This window comes from Watersipora subatra, chromosome 7 (genome assembly GCF_963576615.1).
Source record: "Watersipora subatra chromosome 7, tzWatSuba1.1, whole genome shotgun sequence".
NCBI lineage: Eukaryota > Metazoa > Bryozoa > Gymnolaemata > Cheilostomatida > Watersiporidae > Watersipora > Watersipora subatra.
In genome coordinates, this window is record NC_088714.1 from 42,886,942 (window position 1) to 42,910,125 (window position 23,184).

Here is a 23,184-nt window from a genome sequence, read left to right on the forward strand (position 1 = left end):
ACTAAATGCCGAAACATAAAAATGATCAATACATGAGCTTGAGCTGTTCTCAATTACTTCACAGCAGCTTTGAATGGAAACAGATATTTTTTGGGTTTTTTATTGTTAAATCGTGCAACCAGTGCTATATGAATGATACAGAAACCATTTTATTTGGAGATTAACACCAGAAATAATATCCTTATACATTTGGTTCACTTTGTTAATTTGTAAACGGTAAACATTTCAGCGCAAAATCTGGCACAAACATGATATTTAGTTTTCAGCAAATACCTTAGAGCCACCGTACCAGAAGATGTATTATGCTTATGTAGGAACTATGTCTGACCTCAAAAAACACACAATCAGCAGGCAATCTCCTCAATATCTTTTAGCAAAATAATCAAAGACCTTATGCAAATAGGATGCAAGGGCATTACATACCAAGACGTTACATACCATTACATACAAGGGCATTACCATACATCTTTGAATTAACTAAAAAGTTCTTTATAACTTGCAGTCTATAAAATTATGTATAGGCCTATATTCCGTTATCATAGGCAGTCTGGTGAATTCCTTTAGATAGCTTAAATCAATTTGCTGCATTCGTGATCTTAATGTAAACAAGAACATATTATTGAACACACTCTGCTTACAAGCACCTGGGAAATTTTGCAATGTCAATCAAAAGATGCCTTTGAACTTCTTACAGCAGGCCTTGTTGGAAATATACACGTGTACCAGGGTGAGTCACGATAGTTCGTTCTTAACTAACTCATCACGTGGGTTTCATCACATGACGCTTGCGCCATAACGCCGTAACTGCTAATGTTATTGCGCAGCATAAAACTAAACAGTTAAAAATTTGAAACGTGCCGTTTTTAATGCAAATAAAAATAATATTTAAACACATTTAAATATGCATATAAATACTATAAAATTAAAAATTAAATAAAATATTTATTAATAAAAGAATTTTAAACTATTTGAATGGGAATTCCATCAAACGCATAAATACAATAACAAACGTGTGTTGAGTCAGCATTGTGTAAGAACATGCCCGAACAGGCCGTTCGAGTTTCATTTGGTCGTGAAACCGCTAACGTTAAGGACGGACTATCATTCGCTAGTAATCATTCTCTTTATTTTAACGCTACTTCAATCTTGCAAAACTGACTAATCAAAGATATACTTTTCACAAGCTGTCGTCATGCTTACAGGTAAACACACATTTTTGTTACCCTTATGCAACGCCGAAAACCGAAGCATTGCAGCTATCGCATGATTAATTATTATAGTATTCTAATACGTTCTCTTCGTAAAGTTTTCAAGTTAGAGTTTGTTGCTGTATTACATTATATTATGTATCTTTATAGTGAGCTGACGAACAGCTAAGTACTGCTTATATTTTATAGTATAATTCAGTTTACCCTACTTACTTTTCTAGATGAGCATATCTAACTGCACCACTTCTTGTTGTTGGAAAATTACAATGTATTGGATGTTAGTAACCGTTGGTTATTACTATGACTAACGGATGTTACTTGTAATGCGTGTAAATTGATCAGTATCTTGCACGTCAAATGCGTACAGATTACTTTGATACACCCTTGCTTCCTGTCTTCTCTACTTGATTTTTTATTATATTATGCCTATTTTACCATTTTTAATTGTGGACTACAATGAGGGAGTTGAGGAATAAGGGGAATAGCAGGAATGGACAATGTTAAGGCAGAAAACAGCAAGGCAGGTGTAAACAATGCAATAAAAACTACCATATCTAAAGTTTTTACACCACAACGTAACATAAAAAATTACAAATATAATAGTTATCGTGAGAAAAGAAAACAGGAAGGATATTAAAAACATAGTCCAATATGTCTGTTTTGAAGTCTTTGTACGCTATACACAAATATCCTAACTTTGAGATTATGTACAGTGCTGGATGGGAAGCAAGCGTGGAACAGGCGGGATTTAAAAGACAGTGCACAGAGCACATGGGAAACAGTCCCAACATCGACAAGTCCGAACCTAGACAAGTCCCAATCTCGACAGAGGTTGGTCCGAATCTCGACAAAGGTTGGTCCGAACATCGACAAAGGCTGATGCAGTTTTACGATAATTGAATCTTCAACAAACAATAAATGTCTTTTTGCAGTTCTATCCTCACTTCAAAAAATAAAAAATCAAAGCTACTCACTGAAGTTTAGATTTCAAATAAAACATTTTGCTAGCATAACAGTCAACCGTATTTATGATTGTTACGTGTTTTAGCATTCGTTCTATATTTAGGTTGGGCAAAATATTGTTAGGCCTACCTAAGCTGGGGAGTGCTGCATCAAATGGATCACAAGATATTTTTGCGCAAATAAATCTTTTACATATAAATCGCTCATTTACTATGAAAATAGTAGATGGTAAAATAGTAAAACTGCTGTCGAGATTGGGCCAACCGTTGTCGATATACAAACTCGTCGAGTTTCAAACCAGTCGAGGTTCGGACTATAAACCGAGCACATGCACACCGTAAATTTACTTAAAGCAAAGGGTCAAGAATACACCATCCCATTATGAGAAAGCATTGACTCTATGAAAACGATGCAATCTTAAAAGAAATTTTGAAAGACCAGGGTGTAGATAATGTATATATTGATATACTGAGAGACATATATATGTATCAATAGCAAAGCTATAGTAACAATGCACAAAAATGCAAAAGAAATGGAAATTTGGAAAAGTGTAAGACAAGTAGACACTATATCACCTAAACTCTTCACTGCAGTTTTGAAAAACAAAATCAAGAAGCTCACAAAGTCAAACATAGATGTAGAATATCTTATCCGCTTGAGGTTTGTAGATGTTAGGCATAACATACAGGAATGGAAAAACAAATGAATGAGCGCAACCACAAGCTAAAGTGAAGGACAAGTGCGCAAGAAAAAAATGAATATAGGCTGGACATGTTAGCAGAATGATGGATAAAAGATGGACCATCAGGATTTCAGGTTAGTCTCCAAGATATGGCAAGAGAACCAGAAGAAGGCCAAACAAAAGATATAAAGATGAAATAGAACGGTTTTCGAAGAGAACAACCTGGAAAAGAAAGGCGAATGACAGGTGATATCGGAAGGAAAATGCTGAAGCCTTTGTCCCACAGTGGAAAACAGACATGAACTGAAATGACAATGATGAGAATGATGATCGTTAAATAACAAAACCAAGAAAATACTAATAGCAACAAGATTTTCTAGATTAAAATTAATAAAATACTAAACCAAGGGCTAAGTTATTTGAAAGTGATACAGATCAGTCCATGTTACCATACTCATTATGTACTTATAAACATTAGTTTGTTTGTATATATACATGTATGTACCATATATAATAGTATTTACACTTAAGAATAGTGGTAAGTAGCAGCCAAGTAGTTATATTTTGTAAAACTTATAACAGCCCAATGCTATCTTAAATTATTTTTGCTGCAATGAGTATTATTCCCAATAGTTAATCTTATTTCTCCATATTTCTATTGAGCTCTTTTTTAGGTTGTTGTTTTACTTTTATGGCAAACCGAATAAGTACATTTCAGTCTTGCACATATGTTTTAAAATCAGAATCCTTTTTTGTTTTATGATTCTTGTATGGCAAAATTTGACAAAAAGTTCTGTTTAAAATGAAATTATTGCCAATGCAGTAATAAAAGACATGCTAGAATCAGTTTCTGTGATCTGGGGAAAGTAAGGACTCACAAGAAGGTACTGTGAATATTTATAAAACTTGTCAAATGCACATTGATCAGCTGATGATTTTTAAATACCTCTTTTCAGATACACAGTCCGATATGTTGGAGTCATTTCTTTTGGACCCATTAAACGACCTCACTCCATCTACGCTAGAAGACCTCTCAGATGATGTTAGCTCACTCTCATCAAATACCGAGGAAATAAACACACTTTTATCTCCTCATTCTGAAGACTACTCACAATTCTACTGCAATTACACAGAAAAACCTTCATCTGTCTTCAATTACACAGATAAACCTTTATCCGTCTTCAATCTAGAATCTCCAGGTAAATTTTCCAGTTTTTTTCTTGATTTTTTGTTTCCTTTGCATAGGCTCGGGAGCATTGCAAGATTTACTGTGCTTTCCATGTATTTTCCATATTAGGCTTATAGTTGTTCATTCATTCCATATAATACTACAAACTATTTTGCTATTTTGCTATTGAAAACTCCTTTGAACTATCCACATGCTTTCAACAGCTTCTTCAACGACTATTTTTCTTTTGCTAGTATTATTATATTTATTATTTCTATTTGTTTTTTTGCTGCAGATGTAGAATTAATTGGCAATCCCACTGACAGTACTCGGTCAGCTGATCTTCTGGACTTAGATTCTGTCCAGAATAGTTCGATGAACCAGCTGTCTTTTGACCTACTCGATTCAAATTGGTTGTCAACATCTGACACTAGACATTTTAACTTAAATCCTACAAGTAATGATGAAATACCAGATGTTTCTCAGGTGAAACGGAAAGCAGCAAAACCAACAACTACCTTTACAAAAGCCGGGAAGAGACGTCACTCATCTCAGGCATCTGAACTTGAATTACAAATAGAGATCGAAGAATCAACCAAACGAACAAAGGTTGGTTTGTCGCCTAGTTTCACCACAAGGTTCTGATATCTCATAGTATGGTATATTTTAATAATGGAACATGAAAAACTGTCAGCTTCTAGTCTTACTTACCCTCAGGTCCTTTAGTATAGTTTATACCGAATGATTGTTCGGTGGTATGGAGGTCCAGAATCAGTGACTGATACCTCAAACCATTGACAACCTTGACCTTGATACCTCACCCCATTGACAAGCCTTCCTTTCAACATTTAACGTATAAACTGCCTTCGTGATCATATCTTCTACATTATTGCTTTACATGCATGTGATCTTATTGTAACTTGTAATACATTTAATTTGAAATTTCCCTTGGTGACTTTAGCTAGACTAGGTAGCTTCTATACGAATGACAGGATATTGTTACATATATATGTTGATTTTTATGAGTTCATTTATGTGTATATGATTTTATAGAGGTGCACCGCTCCCCTTACTGAAGAGCAGAAAAGATTGAGAAGGAAGGAGCTAAACAGGCTTGCGGCCCAGAGATGCAGGAGTAAAAGAAAGAGTCATGCAGATGTGCTCGAAGATGTAAGTCCTAATAGAAGACATCTTACTTATGGTCATTTTTAGCCAGCTTTAACGTTACTGAGTTTGGAATAGACCGAAGCCCAACTAGGTCATGTTGAGCCAGCTTCAACGGTACTGCGTTTGGAATAGAATAAGGTCAAACTAGGTCATCTTGATGACGCTTGTTGTGCTATTATTTTACTAGCCAATCACAGCCGTCTCCCATTTTAAACCACAAAAGGTGACACCGGACAGCTTGTAAAAACTACTTTAAAACCACTGATCTATTAACATAACACAAAAGGTATGACCAAATATGGTCATGTAAAATGAGATCCTTATATGGTACTACTTAATCAATATGAGATTGATTAGGAGTCGTGACCAAATATGGCTATCAATCTCATGAGCTATCAGTTCTATCATATGGTCCTAAAGGCAGTGCCATGCTATTACATAGAGATTTAAAGCTGTGACCACACACATCAACATCAATGACAAGCATCAGTCTCACAACTAATGTATACCCTATAGGCTTCCATTGTTTCTATACCACCATGTAGGTCTTTGTTATGTAATAACTTACGCCGCCCGCCATTAGCTAACAGAGTCTTTTTATTCATTTCTTAAGTTTTCTTTCCAAAACATCAAAAATAGACAGTCATGAGCAGCCTTTTCTCCATAGTGGTAGTGCAGGCGTTTGCATAAATGCTTATTTCATTGCCAACTTTTCAGAATCCGTGGTAGAAAATTAAATAAGTGACTTTGTCTTGGCAAGGATATAGGATGTCATTACCTTCACTTTTTTGTCAACTCTCATTACACTAGGTGTTTTCGTAGCAGATGTTTGCGCTACCCAGCTACGTATTTCACTTGTTTGATTCCGCATGACATAACTAGCTAATGTCTATAAATAATTCAAGCATTATTAAATACATGTAGTTACATTACTATTAAAGCAGAGCGACTAAGTGGGATGTCTGCTACCCAAACCGATCAGGAAAGACTAATTTGTGACTATGTCTTTGTTATTATCACCCGTAAATTTGTTTGAGTTTGTTGCTTGGAAGTATCATGCTTTTGCAACCCTCATTGTCTGTTAGTTGTCGTAGCACTCTTTGACTGCCTGAGGCTAAAAATATACCTGACGCTTTTGATTTTTTACAGATTCAAAACAAGCAGTTTGCCATGTCGTCTGTAGTCAAAGAGAATAGGTCTCGCTCTAATTATATCCATTGCTTCCATCATTTGGTTATTGGGAAACAACTGCCTTTTCATATCTAAGACTAAAGGCTGAAATATATATTTAGATTGCGGGTTTAATAAGCTTGGCGATACCCAAATCTATAAAAAGCATGCGTGTGGAGACATTCACTGCATTGTGTCAGTTGACTCGTGTTAACGCTGTGCGGGCTTGGACAATTAAATGCACCTCAAGATAATCGATATTTGACTTGCGCAATGCTTGAAAGCTTGGAGTGTTTGTTCATCAGTGAATAAGGTGACGTTGCGACATCGCTATTTAAACAAAGCACGCCTCGCGGTACCTGAGCTGCATGAGTCATAGTCATGTGCCTGTGTTATGATTGGCTACTTATATTTCACTCTATTGCCGTTGACAGAAATGGCTCGGCATGGGCCCCTGTTAGCAATGCTTACACGGCCCTATGATTATCTTTTATCTCCAATTGCTTTCCAAAATTATTGCTCAATAGTCCCAGTTTAAGCGCTGCAGGAGATAAAAAATGACTAATGTTTTAACCACTCTGAACCCGCGAGGTGCCACACAACTGCCCTGGAAGTTTCCCTGCCGCATATGCAGTAAGTTAGTGTGTTAGGAGGATGTCCTTGGTCATGCCGCTTGGAGGCCACTATTATATTTCAAGCAAGACAAGTGACCGACAAAGAGATGCTCCAACTGTAAATGTTGGACATTTCAGGCCGATGTGCCTTAACCCTTTTTATCAATACAAAATAGTGCCATTATTTCTTTCATTTTAAATATCATTGATTCATGATTACCAACAAAAATGGTATCTATTGCTGAAAAATTTGACCCATAGTTGAAAGAGTTGTGGCGCACAGCCTTGAGTGAGCCACTAGTGATACGTTCATTCTTACTTCGGATAGCGAGTCTATTAGTTTCGTCACTGTTAATAAAGACTCACATTTTAAATTTTGATGCAATGTATCGTCATTGCGATGCCAACGCATCGCCATGTCTGGACAGACAACACGGTTCATCAGTGTGTGTAGCCAGGCCGACTCAGCTTAGCTCGCAGTAAGAACTCGCAAACGTCTATTTGTACCATAGGCTATATAGTGCTCCGTAACCTTGGCCTTTGAGCTGTGATTATCTTTTCATTTAGAAGCGGTGTCTGCAATCAAAGCACTTCTGTTGCACCTAAAGGTGACAGACTATGCGTGCACCTGCACTCACTTGTTCATTGACTAACAATACTTAGTCGTATCACGGAACTGAACTGTTAATCCTCGCTTTCAAGGCAGAAGATGGTCTTGCGGTTGCCAGTTGGCTGCGAGTAATGGCTTTATTAATAGACAATGATTTTATCTCCTTCAAAGCTTTACTTAAATAACCACCATGGTATTATATTTTCAGATCCGCTTTTGCTTGCCGAGCCCCATTGCATATCGCTCTGTTGCCACGGCAATCAAGAATTTGCAATCTCATGCTTTTCGAAAGTTCTTTAAGCAACTGTAGACTAGGCTCGTTACCAGGGAGACTGTGGGGAAATCCCTTACAAATTCCTTCTAGTTCATTCTTTATTCAACTACGTAGTCAATTACACATGAATATTTTTATTTCGTAACAAAACTATACACATATCTCTTGGGTAGAGGGTGTCATCTTAAAAGATTAGTTGTGAATGATTCAGTTCTGCATGGTAAGAAACGCCCTCAGAGACATGTGAGAATGGTATCATGAAGGCATACATCCTCGTGACTAGCTAATTATAGCTTCCTAGTTTCCCTTCACACTTCTATGATTTCTGTGAATAATGGACAATATATAGAAGATTTGAATATCTGTTTTTAGGAGATAGATGTACTCACGATAAAGAATAGAGAACTTAGGGAGAAATTGGACAAACTGGAATCTACAAAGACTGAGCTTTATGACATTATCAAGTTCCATTTCTCCAACTGCCATAAAGAATAGGAAATTATGAAATGTGATACATATCTCTCTGTTTTATAGCTCTTATTATTATATAGCATTTATTTTATATATTTTATCAATTATAAAAACTTCTATTATAGATTGAAAACTTTATACATATGGAGATTTAATTTATATAGTTTGTGTTCCCAGTGCCATTATAGTATTACCTCAGCTCTGTAGCTCTTCAGTGTCCTACTTGAAGTCTGCGTGCATGCGTAAATTCTTCTGTTTAATAGAAGTAACCCCTGGCCTGCATCAGGTCTCATTCAGCTTTCAACAACTCCGTCTAGCATTTTGCTTGAAGTAGATCTTTATTCTTACCTGTTATTATTATTATTGTCAGTCATAAGTCATCTGTACCAGTAATAAACTCAATGAGATGACCACTATTCTTGGACATTTCCTTTTGATATGACATATGCACACCTCGAAGACAAAGGAAGCAGTTGGCTCATTGGAGAAAAGTCATGTCAAGCGCATTGCATCTCTTACTTTACAATCAATGCAGTGAATAGCTAAGAATTTTAAGGCAATTTCAAATGACGAAATTGGTCGATTTTTTCCTTTGTGCAGTCAACAGTTCAGCCGCCAGAATTTAACTCGACACGCTATTAACTTTTTATTTAAATGAACATCATACTCCAGAGCTTTAGCTACAATATCGAAAACCTACAAGTGAAGATTATGGCTATCTGGCACAGCAGCTATTTGAAAGTTGCTGAACATTATACAATGTTATTAAAGATCGGCACAGCCTTATTTCCAAGCTTACTAAGTAGCGTTGACATGCTTTGAGCTGTTCGAAATCATGCTATTGGCTCTACACAAGCAGTCAGCAACTTATTACGCTGCAATTGTACAAGGCATTGCTATGATGCATCATAATTCCAATTCACTCACATAGCAAAAATAGAAGTAGGACAATTCCCAGAAATATTGTTCTTGTTCCAATCACCAGGGCTGGCATTATTCACGGCTATCAATAGATGTTTTTGAACTTCCTGTTTCAGAGAAACAACTGCCTGCCAATCGACTACATCTTGTGATCATGACTAAATCATTACAGTACTAAATAAATCAGAGGCTATCACATGCCAAATACTTCCGATTGCCAATGACAACTTAGGACAATACAGTGTATGGACTCCACTGCTAAAGCTACCCTTGTTGCAAGATTTATTTATGAGCTGTGATTACCATTTAAGAGATGACCAATACCAATGTGCAGAATTTGCATGTAAAATTAACTTTATCCGTTGATAAGATGTAATATAAGTATTGTGTGATAAATTAACTCGACTTTTCCAAGAATAATATTTAGGCACTTCTAGCACCCGACTCCGTTGTTGCACCTGAGGGAAAGGTCATGCAGTAGAAAAGAAATGAAGGAAAAGGCAGGAGTGAATTTGTTGATGAGGAAGACAGCAGCACGCATGTTAGTGATGCAATTAAGTTGATACCAAGTATGAATAATAGAGGATGAGTTACAGATAAATTCTAATCTAGAGTACATGTATATAATAGATAAAACTCTGAACCATGTTGGAACAATCACAATATATCATTTATTAAAGACACAAACGACAGAAACATAAATCGTAAGTGTAAGAACATTCAACCTCTAACTATAGTCTAGCAGTTTCTCTAACATGGCCAGAGCGGAAACGCGCAAGTGGCCGATCCGTATGAACTCAAGGCTTCTTGTCATACATGAAAAGGTAGAGCCTGTGGCACAAGATGACGCCTGTAACGGCGATAAGGGTGGAGAAAGCTCTGTAGGATGTCACATCCCTTGGAAGTTTCACGTGAATCTCTCTCCCATCTGGCCTCTACAAGAAAAAAGGGTTACAGTAGATATAGCAAGGAAATGAACACTGCTTGACAATGCCAGTTATGAGCAGTTTAGTGTGACGTTGCCTCTTCTTACTTTGAATTGATACCAAATTTTAATTAAACTTTTCTCCACTGGTCTATCTTTCGCATGCAGGTATGCTTCAGCTAAGTTACCAGTATGTTACCAGCTATGCGCTTTTATAGCTGCTTACACAAGTGGTTGTTCAGTAGAAAAGATAAAAGTAGGGTTGCTCGATAATTGAAGAATTTTTACTACACAATTAAAACTAAAAAACTCTGCTTATTTATTTTCATGTTTGTTAAAATGAAAAATCGAGTAATAATAGGATTTATTGATTTTTAAAATACTAAACTTGTCATATAATATGACTCGCAATGATAGCCTAAAGCACATAATAGACTAACGTTTTAGCGATGTGATTTAATGAAAATCAGACTTAATAAAGAAGCAACCAAAATGATATCAGGAGATTATCACTCTAATATCAGGGTGTCTTGATTAAAATTAAACTTAACCGAAGCAGAGCATAACAAATGCCTTGCATGTGAAAAATCGTTAGATAATAATAATACATTAGCAAGTTGATAATGGACCTAGTCTACAATAGGGATAATAACAATCTATGTATAATGGACTTCCGCTACTACTTTCATGCATCCCTAGGCATTAAAAAGTACCGTAAAGAAACCATCCCAGACTAAATAAAGGTGTCTGCCTCTTAATTCATTTTCCTAAGGTTAACTGCTGTTGCATACCATCCTTTGAAAACATCGTAATTTGAGATTAACTGGGAATTATATCAGACTTATAATGTATTCCACATGAATTATTTCCTTAATTTGTTGGTATGATCAATTCAATAACTTTGGTACAGCGGTTGACTTCTTTGATACTTATTAAACCAGAGTTAGTCATAAATGCATCTAATCAAACATCTAGTGCGTGCCTTTTTCAAAGGTAAGACCACTCCCATATATTTTTTAAAATATCTAAAAATAACTATATTTGAAAGGAAAGACAACTCTTATATTCTTTCTAAAAATATCTAAAATCACAGTTTGAATGCCGTGACGCTCTAGTTTTCAACCCTTCCCTCAATAGTGACGCTTTATTAGAGGTGACGTTCACATAAAGGGTGGCGTTGTATTTTTCAAACACCTCATCAGAATGTTGAGAAATTAAATTTAAACTTTTCATGGGCGAATCGAATGTCGCCTATATTTTGCCCTCTCCTTCGGGTGCTGTAGCCCTTTTGGATGCAAGAAAGTTGCTTACTTCTATTACTACCTACTACATTAGATCTCTAAATAAATATGCATGAGGAAGCTGATACAGGTCTTTACCAGTTGATATCTATTACTTGCAACTAAAATACAATTATCTGTGATCAACATTAATTTGTTGGAGCTTTCAAGTCTTTTTACCTCATTTCAAATTTGAAGGCATATTTTTATTAAGTTATTATTATAAGTTTTTATTATAACTATATTTAACAAGGATGCATATAAACTCATTGCACTAATCGATACGTTTGCAGCCAAAACGGGCTTTCTATGTGTGATAGAACAGGAGTTACGAGCCTCGAGCCATTGTAAGCTGAGTTCAGATTACGACAATCATGCTATTAAATAATGTTTTAAATCTGCCAATTTATAAGTTTTTTAATAATAATAATCTATCAAATGCTACAAATATATATTCAATAACAAGTGACACAAACACACCATAACACATGCAAAAAACAAAATTAACATTCTATCTAATGTATAAAAAAAATACTAACATTAAATGTTACTATTTGTTTTTAAAAATTTTTTAAATAAAATACTAGAATCGTTAGCTCAGACAGTTGCGTTCTGATTGCTGATTCAGTTTGGAAGCATTTCATTATCTTCTGGCTGTTCGATACCTGCCACAGCGTCGTCTGACCTCAATCCATCATCTGTACAGCTGAGCTAGTCGATATTAGCGTCCAAACAATTGTTGGCAGAGCAAAACTTTTACGCGATGCCATATTGCATAGACATACTTCTAGCGCAAATAAAGAGAAACCACGTAAAATCAAAATAGAATCAAAATGTTAGCCACTAAATACGTAGTAGCACAGATTTTATTGTAATTGTGAAAACTTTTTTCACATAAATCGAGAAGCCAAGACCGCGTTGAAAAAGGAACTACCGTACTTTTCGCACTATTAGCCGCTACTTTTTTCTGACGATTTGAACCATGTGGCTTATAGAAGGGTGCGGCTATTCCGTGGCTTTTTCTTTCACCGCTAGGGCGCATTAACCAGAATCTCCAGTTAGTGCGCCTGGGAGTTAGCGGTGAAAGAAAATACGAAAAAAATGCCTAACGGTACTGTTCCATTAGATACTAGGTTAAAAAGCATTGGTTAATACGAAACAGTGCCGTTTTAAACAGCAAAGTTGCTGCCGCGTTAAAAAGCACCATCCTGAGTTTTGCGGCCTATACAAAGGTGCGGACTATGTATTATTTGATTATTATTTTTTTGGAAAATAAAGCAGATGCGGCTTATATAGGGGTGCGGTTTATAGTCCGAAAAGTACATGTACTATTAGCCTGATACAGTTACCAATTATTTCTATTGGGTTGCAATGAAAGTTCTTAATGAAAAAACCTACGTCCTTCGAGTTGCAAAACCGACTTCGATACGAACAGAAACAACGAACGAATTAATTGTTATTGATGTAACCGAGTCATTATTAGTATGGTTTTATGGAGGCTTTTCTACTGATCACTGCTATTATGGGTTCCTAAAGATCCAAGAATGTCAAATAGTGGCTGTCAAATAGAGGTGGTGATCAATTAAAGGGCAGTACTCTATTTTTCAACCTTTCTCCTATAGCAGCGCTCACATAGAGGTAACGTTATAGAAAGATAGCGTTTAAATACAGGTTTTACGGTAACTAGATTTGAAAGAGAACTCTCATTTTAGTAATTAGCATAGACAACTCCAGAGTAGTTAGCATTTTAGGATACGAGGTAATTATACATAACCAAAACTCTTTACCTTTACAATTGTGATTAGTTACTTTTTGTCCATTAACAGTCATCTAATCATGTAATGCCTCATAGCCTCAGTGCTACTAATAAAACTTTAGTCCTTTTAATTATCGCTTAAGCATTACTAGTGCTACAGCTATAACAGTGTTGAAACCAATTTAGAGCTATATCAAACAGAAGTCACCTTGACCTCCGCTTATTACATGTATATAAATATCAGTGTTTGTGTGTTCAGTTATAGCGATAAAGTTTTAGGTGCGAAAAATCCGCTTCGCAGGATTTGAACTCCGAACCTCTAGGGAGTTAGCGGGAGTTAACCACTACAGTACGTTGACCTTGCCATACTATGAATTATTTAGGCACACACTTATACAGCGCTTGCGAAAATACTGGCACACTTGGGTCTTAGCTTGCATGCCACAATCATTGAATACGAACAAAACTTTGCCTCTTTTTTTATTTACAGCTTTATATTTAACTTAATTAAAACTAATTTTCTTTATAACTATCTTTATTCAATTTCATTTAAAACATAATCATTTGTATGAATATTACCAATTTTTGATTTAATTGGGATATAGTACATTAACATGCACGATTTCCTTTCCTCAAATGAGCATTGAGCCCATTACGTGCGTTCAACACGAAAGCTCATTACAATATTTGTTTTGTGTATTATCGTAGACACTTTTCATCGAATTCGTGATTTACATTTACTCTTCGCTCGCCTGGACAAAAAAGATCAATTACCCACACGCACTTCAGTGATGTATATAATTCCGATACCTCATTTTAACGTTTGTACCGGCATCGCCGTATTTAACATTTTGATGGATAGCTTCTACATCAACAGTAATAATTTTTATACACATATTTCTATGTACTCATTGTTATTATTAATTCAATATATTCATTATTTTTATTTTGTTTCTCAGGTTGTATTAATTGCATCAGCATCAAATGCTTTATATTGCAATCATTGTAAATAGAACAGATTCTATCTAGCAATTACTTGCTAATTATTTCCCATTTATTATATACATTTCACGTTTACTAAATGTCTTATTTTTTCTGTAATTTTTTTAACTGCACAAAACACCTTTCTCATGATATGTTTTAGTGGATTTCTATTTTCATTTAAAAAAAACTTCATGTTCAACAATCAAACTCTTTAAATAATAGAAATTGTATAAAATTTTGGTAGTTGATATGCTTACTGCTCAGCCCGCCACCCTAAAAATGTGTACTGCACCATTGGTCTACCTTCTGGTGGGGTGGAAATGATGACAGTAGGTGTCAGCCAACTCAAACACACTGACCAAATATAAAAATAATCAAATATATAAATATATAAAAATACCTTCCTTTAAAAGTTAGAATGATATGTTGAATAAAAATGAATTTTCTATGCAAAAACTTTTTTAATTACCCATGCAACACTGGGTATTCAGTAGTAGCTTTATATAATACATTTGTTTTAATTCTACTACATGTAGTTACCAGAGAAGTTATTAAGGATTTATCAAAGGCTTTGAGATGACAGTGAGATGAATAAGTGCATTTGTATGAAGGATACAAGGCAGTAAACGTATGAATCACATCTCTCAAAGAAGTAACTTCTTTTATAGAGTTTAAACTGAGTTCTCGATGAAATGCCAGGCTTCTTGCATAACCGCGAGCATGTTGAAGCCTGAGGTTCTCTGTACTTACGGTCAGTCTTCTCTGCCACTCTTGAATTTTTCTATACTTAGCATTGTCTGGAAACACTCCATGTATCTCCGTCTGTGGGATAATCTTAGGGGCCTCAACAGGGCTACTCATGTTAGCCACAGCTGAAAGAGTAAAAGCGATCATACAATTGAAAAGGCTGAATGAAATATAATCACCCATGCGGTCCAGCACATCTTTCACTCAATACTGAGTCATTGACTAATTACACGATGTCTGATCCAAAAGTTTCTGGAATGGAGTTGTATACACTTGCATATTTGCACGCTGGAAAACCCCATTACAGTGTTCACCAACAGACATCTCAGGAGTGTTGTAACAAAATTTCAGGTCACTAGGACATCATAGTATGAGCCCATGCGATGATGTCAAGGTCTATCAAGTGTTTCCAGCAATTTATTTAAAAAAAAAAATTTATTAACATGTTTTATCTATTAGAACAGTGTATTTGCATTAAATTTTGTGTGAAATTAACGAAAACGAGTACTCAGACAAGTGAAATGTTAAATATTGCTTTCGGAGATGTAGGTATAAAGACAACACAAGTGTTTGAGTGGCACAAACATTTTCGTGAAGGTAGAGCCAGAACTGTAGATGATGTGAGGTCTGTCGGACCAGCCTCTGCAGGAACTTGCTCACCAATTGACAGTAGTGCGAGGCAATACCAGTCATGGCAGATAGTCGTTTAACTATTACAGAAATACCTAGAGACTGGACTTGGCTTTGAGACTGTTCAAATGGTTGTAATTGATGATTTGAACATGAGAAGAGCCGCAGCAAAGTTCGTGCCATGCTTGCTAACAGATAAACAGAAATACTTCCGGATGCACGCTTGTAACGATTTCAAGGAAGCGTCAAGCAATGACAAAAACTTTCTTTCATTGATAATAACTGGAGATGAGTCTTGGGTGTTTGGTTATGACCCCAAGACTAAATTCCAAAGTAGCCAGTGAAAGTCTCCAGGCTCCCAAGACAAAAAAAGATGTCTCTGTCAGGTGTAAAGACCATACTGTTCGCGTTTCTTGATACTTATGGAATAGTACACCATGAATACCTACCACAGGGTACTACTGTGAATCGGCATGCTTGGATTGAGATTTTGAGATGCCTTAGAGAAAGAGTTGTGAGATCTGGTGCGGAAGTGCTAAACTGTGGCACACAGGTTCATGGGTGCTACACCATGATAACGCACCCGCCTAAACTGCACTTTCTGTGAAGCAGTATTGCACTAAAAACAACATGGCTGTTCTACCACATTGTTCATATTCACCAGATCTGGCTCCCTGTGACTTCTGGCTATTTTCTAAGTTAAAACTTACTATGAAAGGAACCAGATTTGACAGTATAGTCGATTCAATGTGCAACAACGAGAGAGGTAAACAACATCGACGCCGATGGCTTTCATCACTGCATGGCATAAGAGATGAGACAAGTGTATTGGTAGTCAAGGAGAGTACTTCGAAAGAGACTAACTAGATACTGAAGCAACGCATTTTGAGTTATAGCTCAATTCCTGGAATGTTTAGACCTGACCTTGTACATCTTTAGTAAATGGTCCTTTATAAATGAGTTGTTTTCTCCTGACATAAACACAGTTGCGGTTTAAAAACTCTACTTACACATTGATAATACAGTTTAACCTTGGTTTCGACTGACCACAATCCACACCAGTTCAAAAAGTGAATTATTGCCTGTAAAGATGCATATGATGAGCTAGCTATAAGTAAGCACAATAAGCACTAAGAGGAAGGAAATGTGTTGGTTATTGGCACCTCTAATACATGTAACTCAAATTCCAAACACAGCTAATGGCCTTACATCAACTTTCATAGACATGATACAAAATCAAACTATAGCTGTATATAGTGTGCTTATCGAGCCGACTACCAATATCACTTTAGGTAGCTCATGTGATAAGACTTGTATATTATGGTTATACAAAATATTTCTATTATCTGCTCTGCTTACAATTCTTCAAGTAATGAATGACACCTTCAACCAACCTCATGGCTTCCATACTTCGGTCATACAGCAACCTTCAAGTGCACTTTTGACCTTGTAAGCAATAATTTTAGATTTGTGCATGCTTCAGTTTGTGCTTGTAACAGATGACATTCTTTAAAATATTTTATACCTTGGCTCTTTAGCTACCTGTTTCATTAGTTGAGGTTGATTAGAAACCCAAACCTTACTTGGTTTGTTACTTAAAGATATCGGGCTAACAGACAGCCTTTCACTGACTGAGCCAATGTGTAGAGAGATGTGGGCTTCATTATAACATTCATAGTAAAATCTAAACCTAACATAATTTCATAGACAGCCAGCAAATTTTCCATGTTTATTCTATTGCAGATGTTTTACACCCTTGATATATATTATATTGCAATTAATATCAAACATTTATAGTGAATGAGCTTAACTTTATGATAGCATGAGTATATGTAGTCCAGAGCAAGTGAAACTACACATCATGTACAGTGCGCATACTTCACTGAGGGTCTAACTAGCTTGCCCAAAGTTTCCACATACATAAATTAGCAATGATAATATTCAACCTTGGACATATCAAGTGCCTAACATCTGCTCCAAAAATCGTTCTTATCACTAGTAGTAAAACACGCAATCATGAAAAAGATAAGATAGACCCAAACCTATTGGTAAACCATCTTGACAAAAATGTAAACGAACCCAACAATACTTGAATAAGTCATGGAGATTGCTATCATGTCGCTCATAGAAACATGAGGCTTGTGCTAAGTAGGCTATCAAGCCTACTTAGCACAAATAAAAACATTTTTCCTATTCCCTATTTTACAAACTGTAAGAAATACTTTGTAGGTATAAGTAATGCATACTTCTCACAAATGCTGGCCGCTCTGAAGGAGTCATCTTGGTGATAGGCATCTCCTCTATTGGCTTGAAAGCCTGTTAAAAATATATAACAAAAAAATGATATAACACATAATAGTAGTATAGTACTAATTAGTAAGCCATGAGACTCATACTAAGTTTTCATACAGAGATAGTGTAGCAGACACCAGGGCGCTATAGTAAAGTTATGGTTGTTGATTAGATTTGAGCATTTTAGCGATCAAAAATTCTGCATATGAAGCAACAGGAAAACCAAACCCTATGCGCTCACAAGTGCGACATCGGTGGTCACTACGGCTGTTTCCAATGCACATAGTTGGCGCATCGCGCAGGTGTCTCGTTTCCTAACAGGGACACTCAATCATGACATAACTAGAGCAACACGTCTGTTTCCATGATGACATCGCAGCGCCATACGGAGATGTGTCAATACTAGTGCTGGGCACGAGTAGTAATACTCGCTGAACTCGCGGGTTTATCTTCTCTCGAGTATCGGGTAATAGAGATTTCGGGTATTCCGGTCTTTCGGGTTCGGGTTTTGACTTTCGAGTTCGGGTTTTGGTACACGGATCCGTAGGGTAGTGTTAACAAAAATTCGGTTTATTGCACCCTGCGCTCTTAGTCTGGGGCCACAGGGCATTTCTGTGTCATTTTTGCTAAGGAGGCACGACAATGGGGTTCAACGAATCTTTAATTTAATAAATAGAATAAAACATATCATACCTTATTTACCATACCTACTAGAAATATTGTAGTCGAGCAGTGATTACTTGTCATTAAAAGGTGAGAAGAAATACATCAAATTTTATTTGTGCAATTAGCCAAATCGGCTTCGTAAACAAATCTATGCCTTTTTTAATACGGTGGGCGCGTGTTCGCTATCACCAACACGCTATCACCGATAACACATAGGTCCTTAGTCTGTTTCCGCTATCGCCTTGTTAGAAACTGCCATCAGCGTTGATAGTAGCAGTGAAAATTTAATAACTCTGTTTAAATTGATTACCACAGCTAGCTATTATGGATTACATAATTCATTATAACTAAGTTTTACTAAGCCAACAAGCCTTACTAACGGGGAAAAAGCCGATAATGTAAAGGTTTTTATGAGATTTGGAGCACCATCTACAAAAAGTCAGAGAGGTCCATAGAACATGCTTAAGTATTAAGCTACCATAGACCCTATCTTCTACCACCTGTTGACACGAAAATGCCCTGTGGCCCAGACTATCTTGACTGTTTAACAATCCGCCTGTTAACGCTGCGAGTATGAATGTCAGCCGATAAAAACTGTGAAAAATGATAAATAAATTGAAAAGAAATAAAATTGCTTTGTAAATTTGAAGATATATCTGTTTAAAAAATTTAAACAAAATCCATATCAACAAACCCGATACCCGAAAAACCCGTAGGCAAAGAAATACCCGAGCCTAGCACTACTAGCTACCAGATACTCGAAAAACCCGAACAGAAGGGGGCGGGTCTAAACCCGTTGACCAAGAAGTACTCGTGCCCAGCACTAGTCACTACGCTATCGCTGAATGGAAACTTAGTATAAAACTAAACGCAAGTCTAAAATTACTTTCCTTTTATTATGATAATCTAACAACTGTGAGAAAACATTTTATATAGATGGTCACTAACTTTTATTCAGAGTCAAACACATAACAAAATTTTATACGTTTTAAATATTTGTAATACGTAAATACTTGATATATTGTTATTAATATAGGCCTACTACCAAAGGTCAATGGCAAGAAATGGTACAGGAGCAATTACTACATGAGCAGAAATATGCACCAAATTTTTTTTAACCAGCTATTAATACAAATACAAACAAGCTGCTCCTTTTCTCAGGTGACCACACCAGATAAGGTATGTGCCAGAGAGAAATATTTGTCGCAGTTGCAAAGCTGTTGTAATATTTAGTAGTTTTTTTTGTGGCTATAAAAAGTGTGAAAATCTACAATCACATCAGTTTGATCATCTAAGATTTGGCAATTAATCTAAGTCATACGTAACTTAATGGAAAACTAATATGAAATATGCACAATGCCCGTTGGGTACAGAGAGTTAGAGATGACTTGACTGTAAGGAAAGTTTCCCAAGATTTTAATGAAGCAGAAAACAGAATCAAATTAGCAAAGCAAAAAGAATAATTACTCTCTCATACATGTTCTTTAGTCAAATCTGTTTTCCTACATTATACTTTTTGACCGCTCACTTTTTATAAAACAACTTGGTAGTAGAAAATCCTATGCATTTTAGCTAAGGTTACCATAAACAAAGCAAAAACTTTGAATTGGATGTCCTAAACCACAATGTAAGGAAAGACCGTAACCTAACATGGAAATACATTTTTTATTTTACCATTTTTCCAATATAGAAAACGATTATTTTGAGGAACTAGATTTTACTGCATTGGTGCTGCATGAAACAATGCTCATACCATAATTTTTTACTGTGACTTTAAACAATGAAAATAGATTACGATAGTTAACAACTGTGAAAACTTGTAATAATGAAGTTATAATCTGTACAGTGAATGTTCAGTAAAAACATGGTATAAACATAAAGATGGTTGTAAACTTATGAACACTTCAGCTGTACAAGGGTGTGTTATGGACCAACACTACACCTGGAATATTGTTGATTAGGACTTAATGAACTATAGACTTGTTTACATTAGCACCAGAATAAATCGCAGCTTTTAAATAAATACGACTTAATTTGCAGAAATGTAGCGTATTTATAAAGCTTATAGAAATAATTATATTTGTCAAACAGCTCTCCAAGAAAGAAGCTGAAAAAGTTGATGATAATAAACTAATTAAAACAGCACCAATCGAACCAAACTGACACGTAGTTGCTTTGCATGCACGATGATCGAGTTTATGGCTCTGAAAAAAAAATTTTAATTTTAATAAACAAGAATTTTAATAAACATGAACTGCCTACAATAGCAAAAATAATTGCTGAATAAGCTTGCAAATGGCATTTATATGATTCACAGAAGAAAAAAAATAACAATTTATCGCCTAAAACAGTGAATTATAGATAAACCAAATGGTGGATATGTGAATATAACTTTAAATCTTGAAAGATCAATGCGACCGACTCATTTACTCTTGGATTGTTTCACGAAGTATACTAGCTTCTTAAACATAATGATATATAGATCAAGTAAACTATCTGACAAAAAGTTGGTTATTTCTCTTATAAATATTGAATACTGATGGAATAGCTCTTGAACAGCACCTAACTATTGTGGTATACATTTATTTATGGCTGCATTGAAACCATAATAGGTTTGCGCTCATTTTGTTTTACACGAACTAGTCATTTTGGAATTAGGAGTGCAAATGAAGTTTGGATTATGGATTTTAGACTAGACTCAGAACGAATCTCATTGCCTTTGATACCACAGAGCATACCACTGGCATCAATGACCTTGCCTAGCAGAATTTACCATAGGTATAATGATGGCCGTTCTATTCACAATTTATAAAAAAACCTGTGATGAGATTAATGTGAAATTGTGAGCTGACCATACAGCAAAACTTTCCACAGATGAAAGGCTTTGTCATATAAACAACTCGACAGATCGTTTTCGCTGGAACTGCTGACAAAACTACATACATACTTAAAAATACTCTCGACAACGAAAAAAAACGTTTCTAATACAGAAAACTAGATGGCATTGAAAACATGTTTTATTTATCTTTTTGACTTTTTGAACGTTCGTTCACAATTAGCTTTAAAAAATGCTTACATGTCAAGCTTGTTTTGACCTATTGGAGATAGATTTTTTAAATTATTAGAGCTGGAAATAGTGTCGATACCAAAAATCTGAATAGGGTTTTCAGAGAACTTGAACATGGTAAGATAGAGAATAATGATGGTTATCACCACTTTAGGCTTGTGGGGATTACCACCACTGTGCAGGCCGGCCGTATTATAATGTAATTTTTTAAAGTTCTGTCATTTACTCTGTAAGCAAAGCTAGTCTCGAACAATTTTTTGTTTGAAAATGTCAAAAATGTATTGATACCAATACTTACGACCAAATGGTGAATGGTTAGTACGACTTCGAAAAACAGTAAATTAATTTAAATGATATGGCTTGTCACGCGTAGCTTTTTTAAATAAAGGGTAGTTGACGTTATGTAACATGAAAAAAGAAACGAGCTGGAGAATAAAAATTTTATTCCTGTGTTGAAGTCACACAAATAAAATAACGGCCGAAAATCAAACCACATGGTCACATTACCGTATTAGTTCAGTTAACATTGATTTAGAACAGAAACCTGTGGACTGTATGTCATTTTACTTGACGAGCCTACCAATCTTCCAGAAAAGCCATCAAATCGATATCCAATTGGCATGGCGAAAACGACAAAATAGTACAAGCTCGACGATCTGTTCACCGGCCACCAGCTCCTATCATGTGGCCTAAGCTCCAACTTATATTGGTAAATCGTAATATGAATGAGGAATACAAACAACAATTTACATTTACCTTAGCGCTGAGGCTGAGTGTTAAAAACAGTAGCAGTCTTAAGCCCTTAAGACTTTAAGACTTGAATGCCACACTATATGTATATGAAAAACTGATCATCTAGAGTGAATATTGCAAGACCACATGGCTTCTCTAGATACTTGCCATAAAAAGGAACATCTGAACCTGCTTTACGATATGCTTGTATGAATGTCTAGTGTGCCCGTGCAGCACTATTTATGACAATTCAGCATTGGTTATTATCAATTTACAGCAATTTCAAATCATGGGTAAATCGTCTAACCCTTCTCTGAAGCAATATGCTAAGGAAGCTGATGGATATAAAAAGAAGGTACATTAGGTCGACCTAACAAAATACATTGCCTTTAATGGCTCTTTTTGGAGTCATTTTTAAATCGGTTTTTGACGCTTATCTTAGTGGTACAGACCGTTTTTTGCAAGACGAGTATTGCAAAAGTTTAATTGCCAAATCGTATCTTAGAACGTTCTATGATCGTATCTTATGCCAACTGGAAATCACGGTTTGCTTATATTTCTCGCAACGTGTTCGTAAAAATAAAACTGTGCAGGGATCTGCAATTGGATTGGCGCAGTTGTTATTTTTATTTAATCTCTGCGTTTACTGAAGTTTCTCATGTGATATGATTTTAATAATTATCACATGGGAAACATTATCACATATCATTACTAATACCAATGATATACAGCCCCCCCCAGTGGGGGCTGTATATCATTGGTATTAGTAATGATTGTTGTAAGGCTATAAATGCCACAAAATTTGACATGGCACACAGATTTTGCTATCTCTGCTCTAGTTCTCAAGTATCCAGACC

General features: G+C 35.8%; 3 protein-coding genes across 4 annotated transcripts in view; 2 read left to right on the plus strand and 1 right to left on the minus strand.

The window, feature by feature from the left end:
• The first annotated feature begins 1,069 nt into the window (after positions 1–1,069).
• Positions 1,070–8,743, plus strand: LOC137400052 (uncharacterized). The gene is made up of 5 exons (XM_068086362.1): positions 1,070–1,202; positions 3,810–4,052; positions 4,317–4,630; positions 5,075–5,191; positions 8,229–8,743. Exons 1-5 carry the CDS (start codon positions 1,193–1,195, stop codon positions 8,349–8,351), a joined length of 807 nt encoding a protein of 268 aa, XP_067942463.1. The 5' UTR covers positions 1,070–1,192; the 3' UTR covers positions 8,352–8,743.
• A 1,153-nt stretch (positions 8,744–9,896) lies between these two features.
• On the minus strand, positions 9,897–22,278 carry LOC137400150 (uncharacterized). Of its 2 annotated transcripts, none has more exons than XM_068086467.1 (4): positions 22,176–22,278; positions 17,817–17,886; positions 14,944–15,065; positions 9,897–10,183 (listed from the first exon to the last, which is right to left on the minus strand). In XM_068086467.1, the coding sequence occupies exons 1-4, from the start codon at positions 22,215–22,217 to the stop codon at positions 10,046–10,048; spliced, it is 372 nt and encodes a 123-aa protein (XP_067942568.1). In that variant the 5' UTR covers positions 22,218–22,278; the 3' UTR covers positions 9,897–10,045. The 2 variants fall into 2 exon arrangements, with proteins under 2 accessions (XP_067942568.1, XP_067942567.1); XM_068086466.1 differs by having other exon boundaries at positions 22,140–22,274.
• Positions 22,279–22,493: 215 nt separating this feature from the next.
• The window catches only part of LOC137399867 (nephrocystin-1-like), a 44,736-nt gene continuing 44,045 nt past the window's right edge, over positions 22,494–23,184 (plus strand). Inside the window, exon 1 of the mRNA XM_068086119.1 lies at positions 22,494–22,682. Within this exon, the coding sequence (XP_067942220.1) occupies positions 22,617–22,682 (66 nt within the window). The 5' untranslated portion in view covers positions 22,494–22,616. The remainder of the gene's footprint in view (positions 22,683–23,184) is intronic.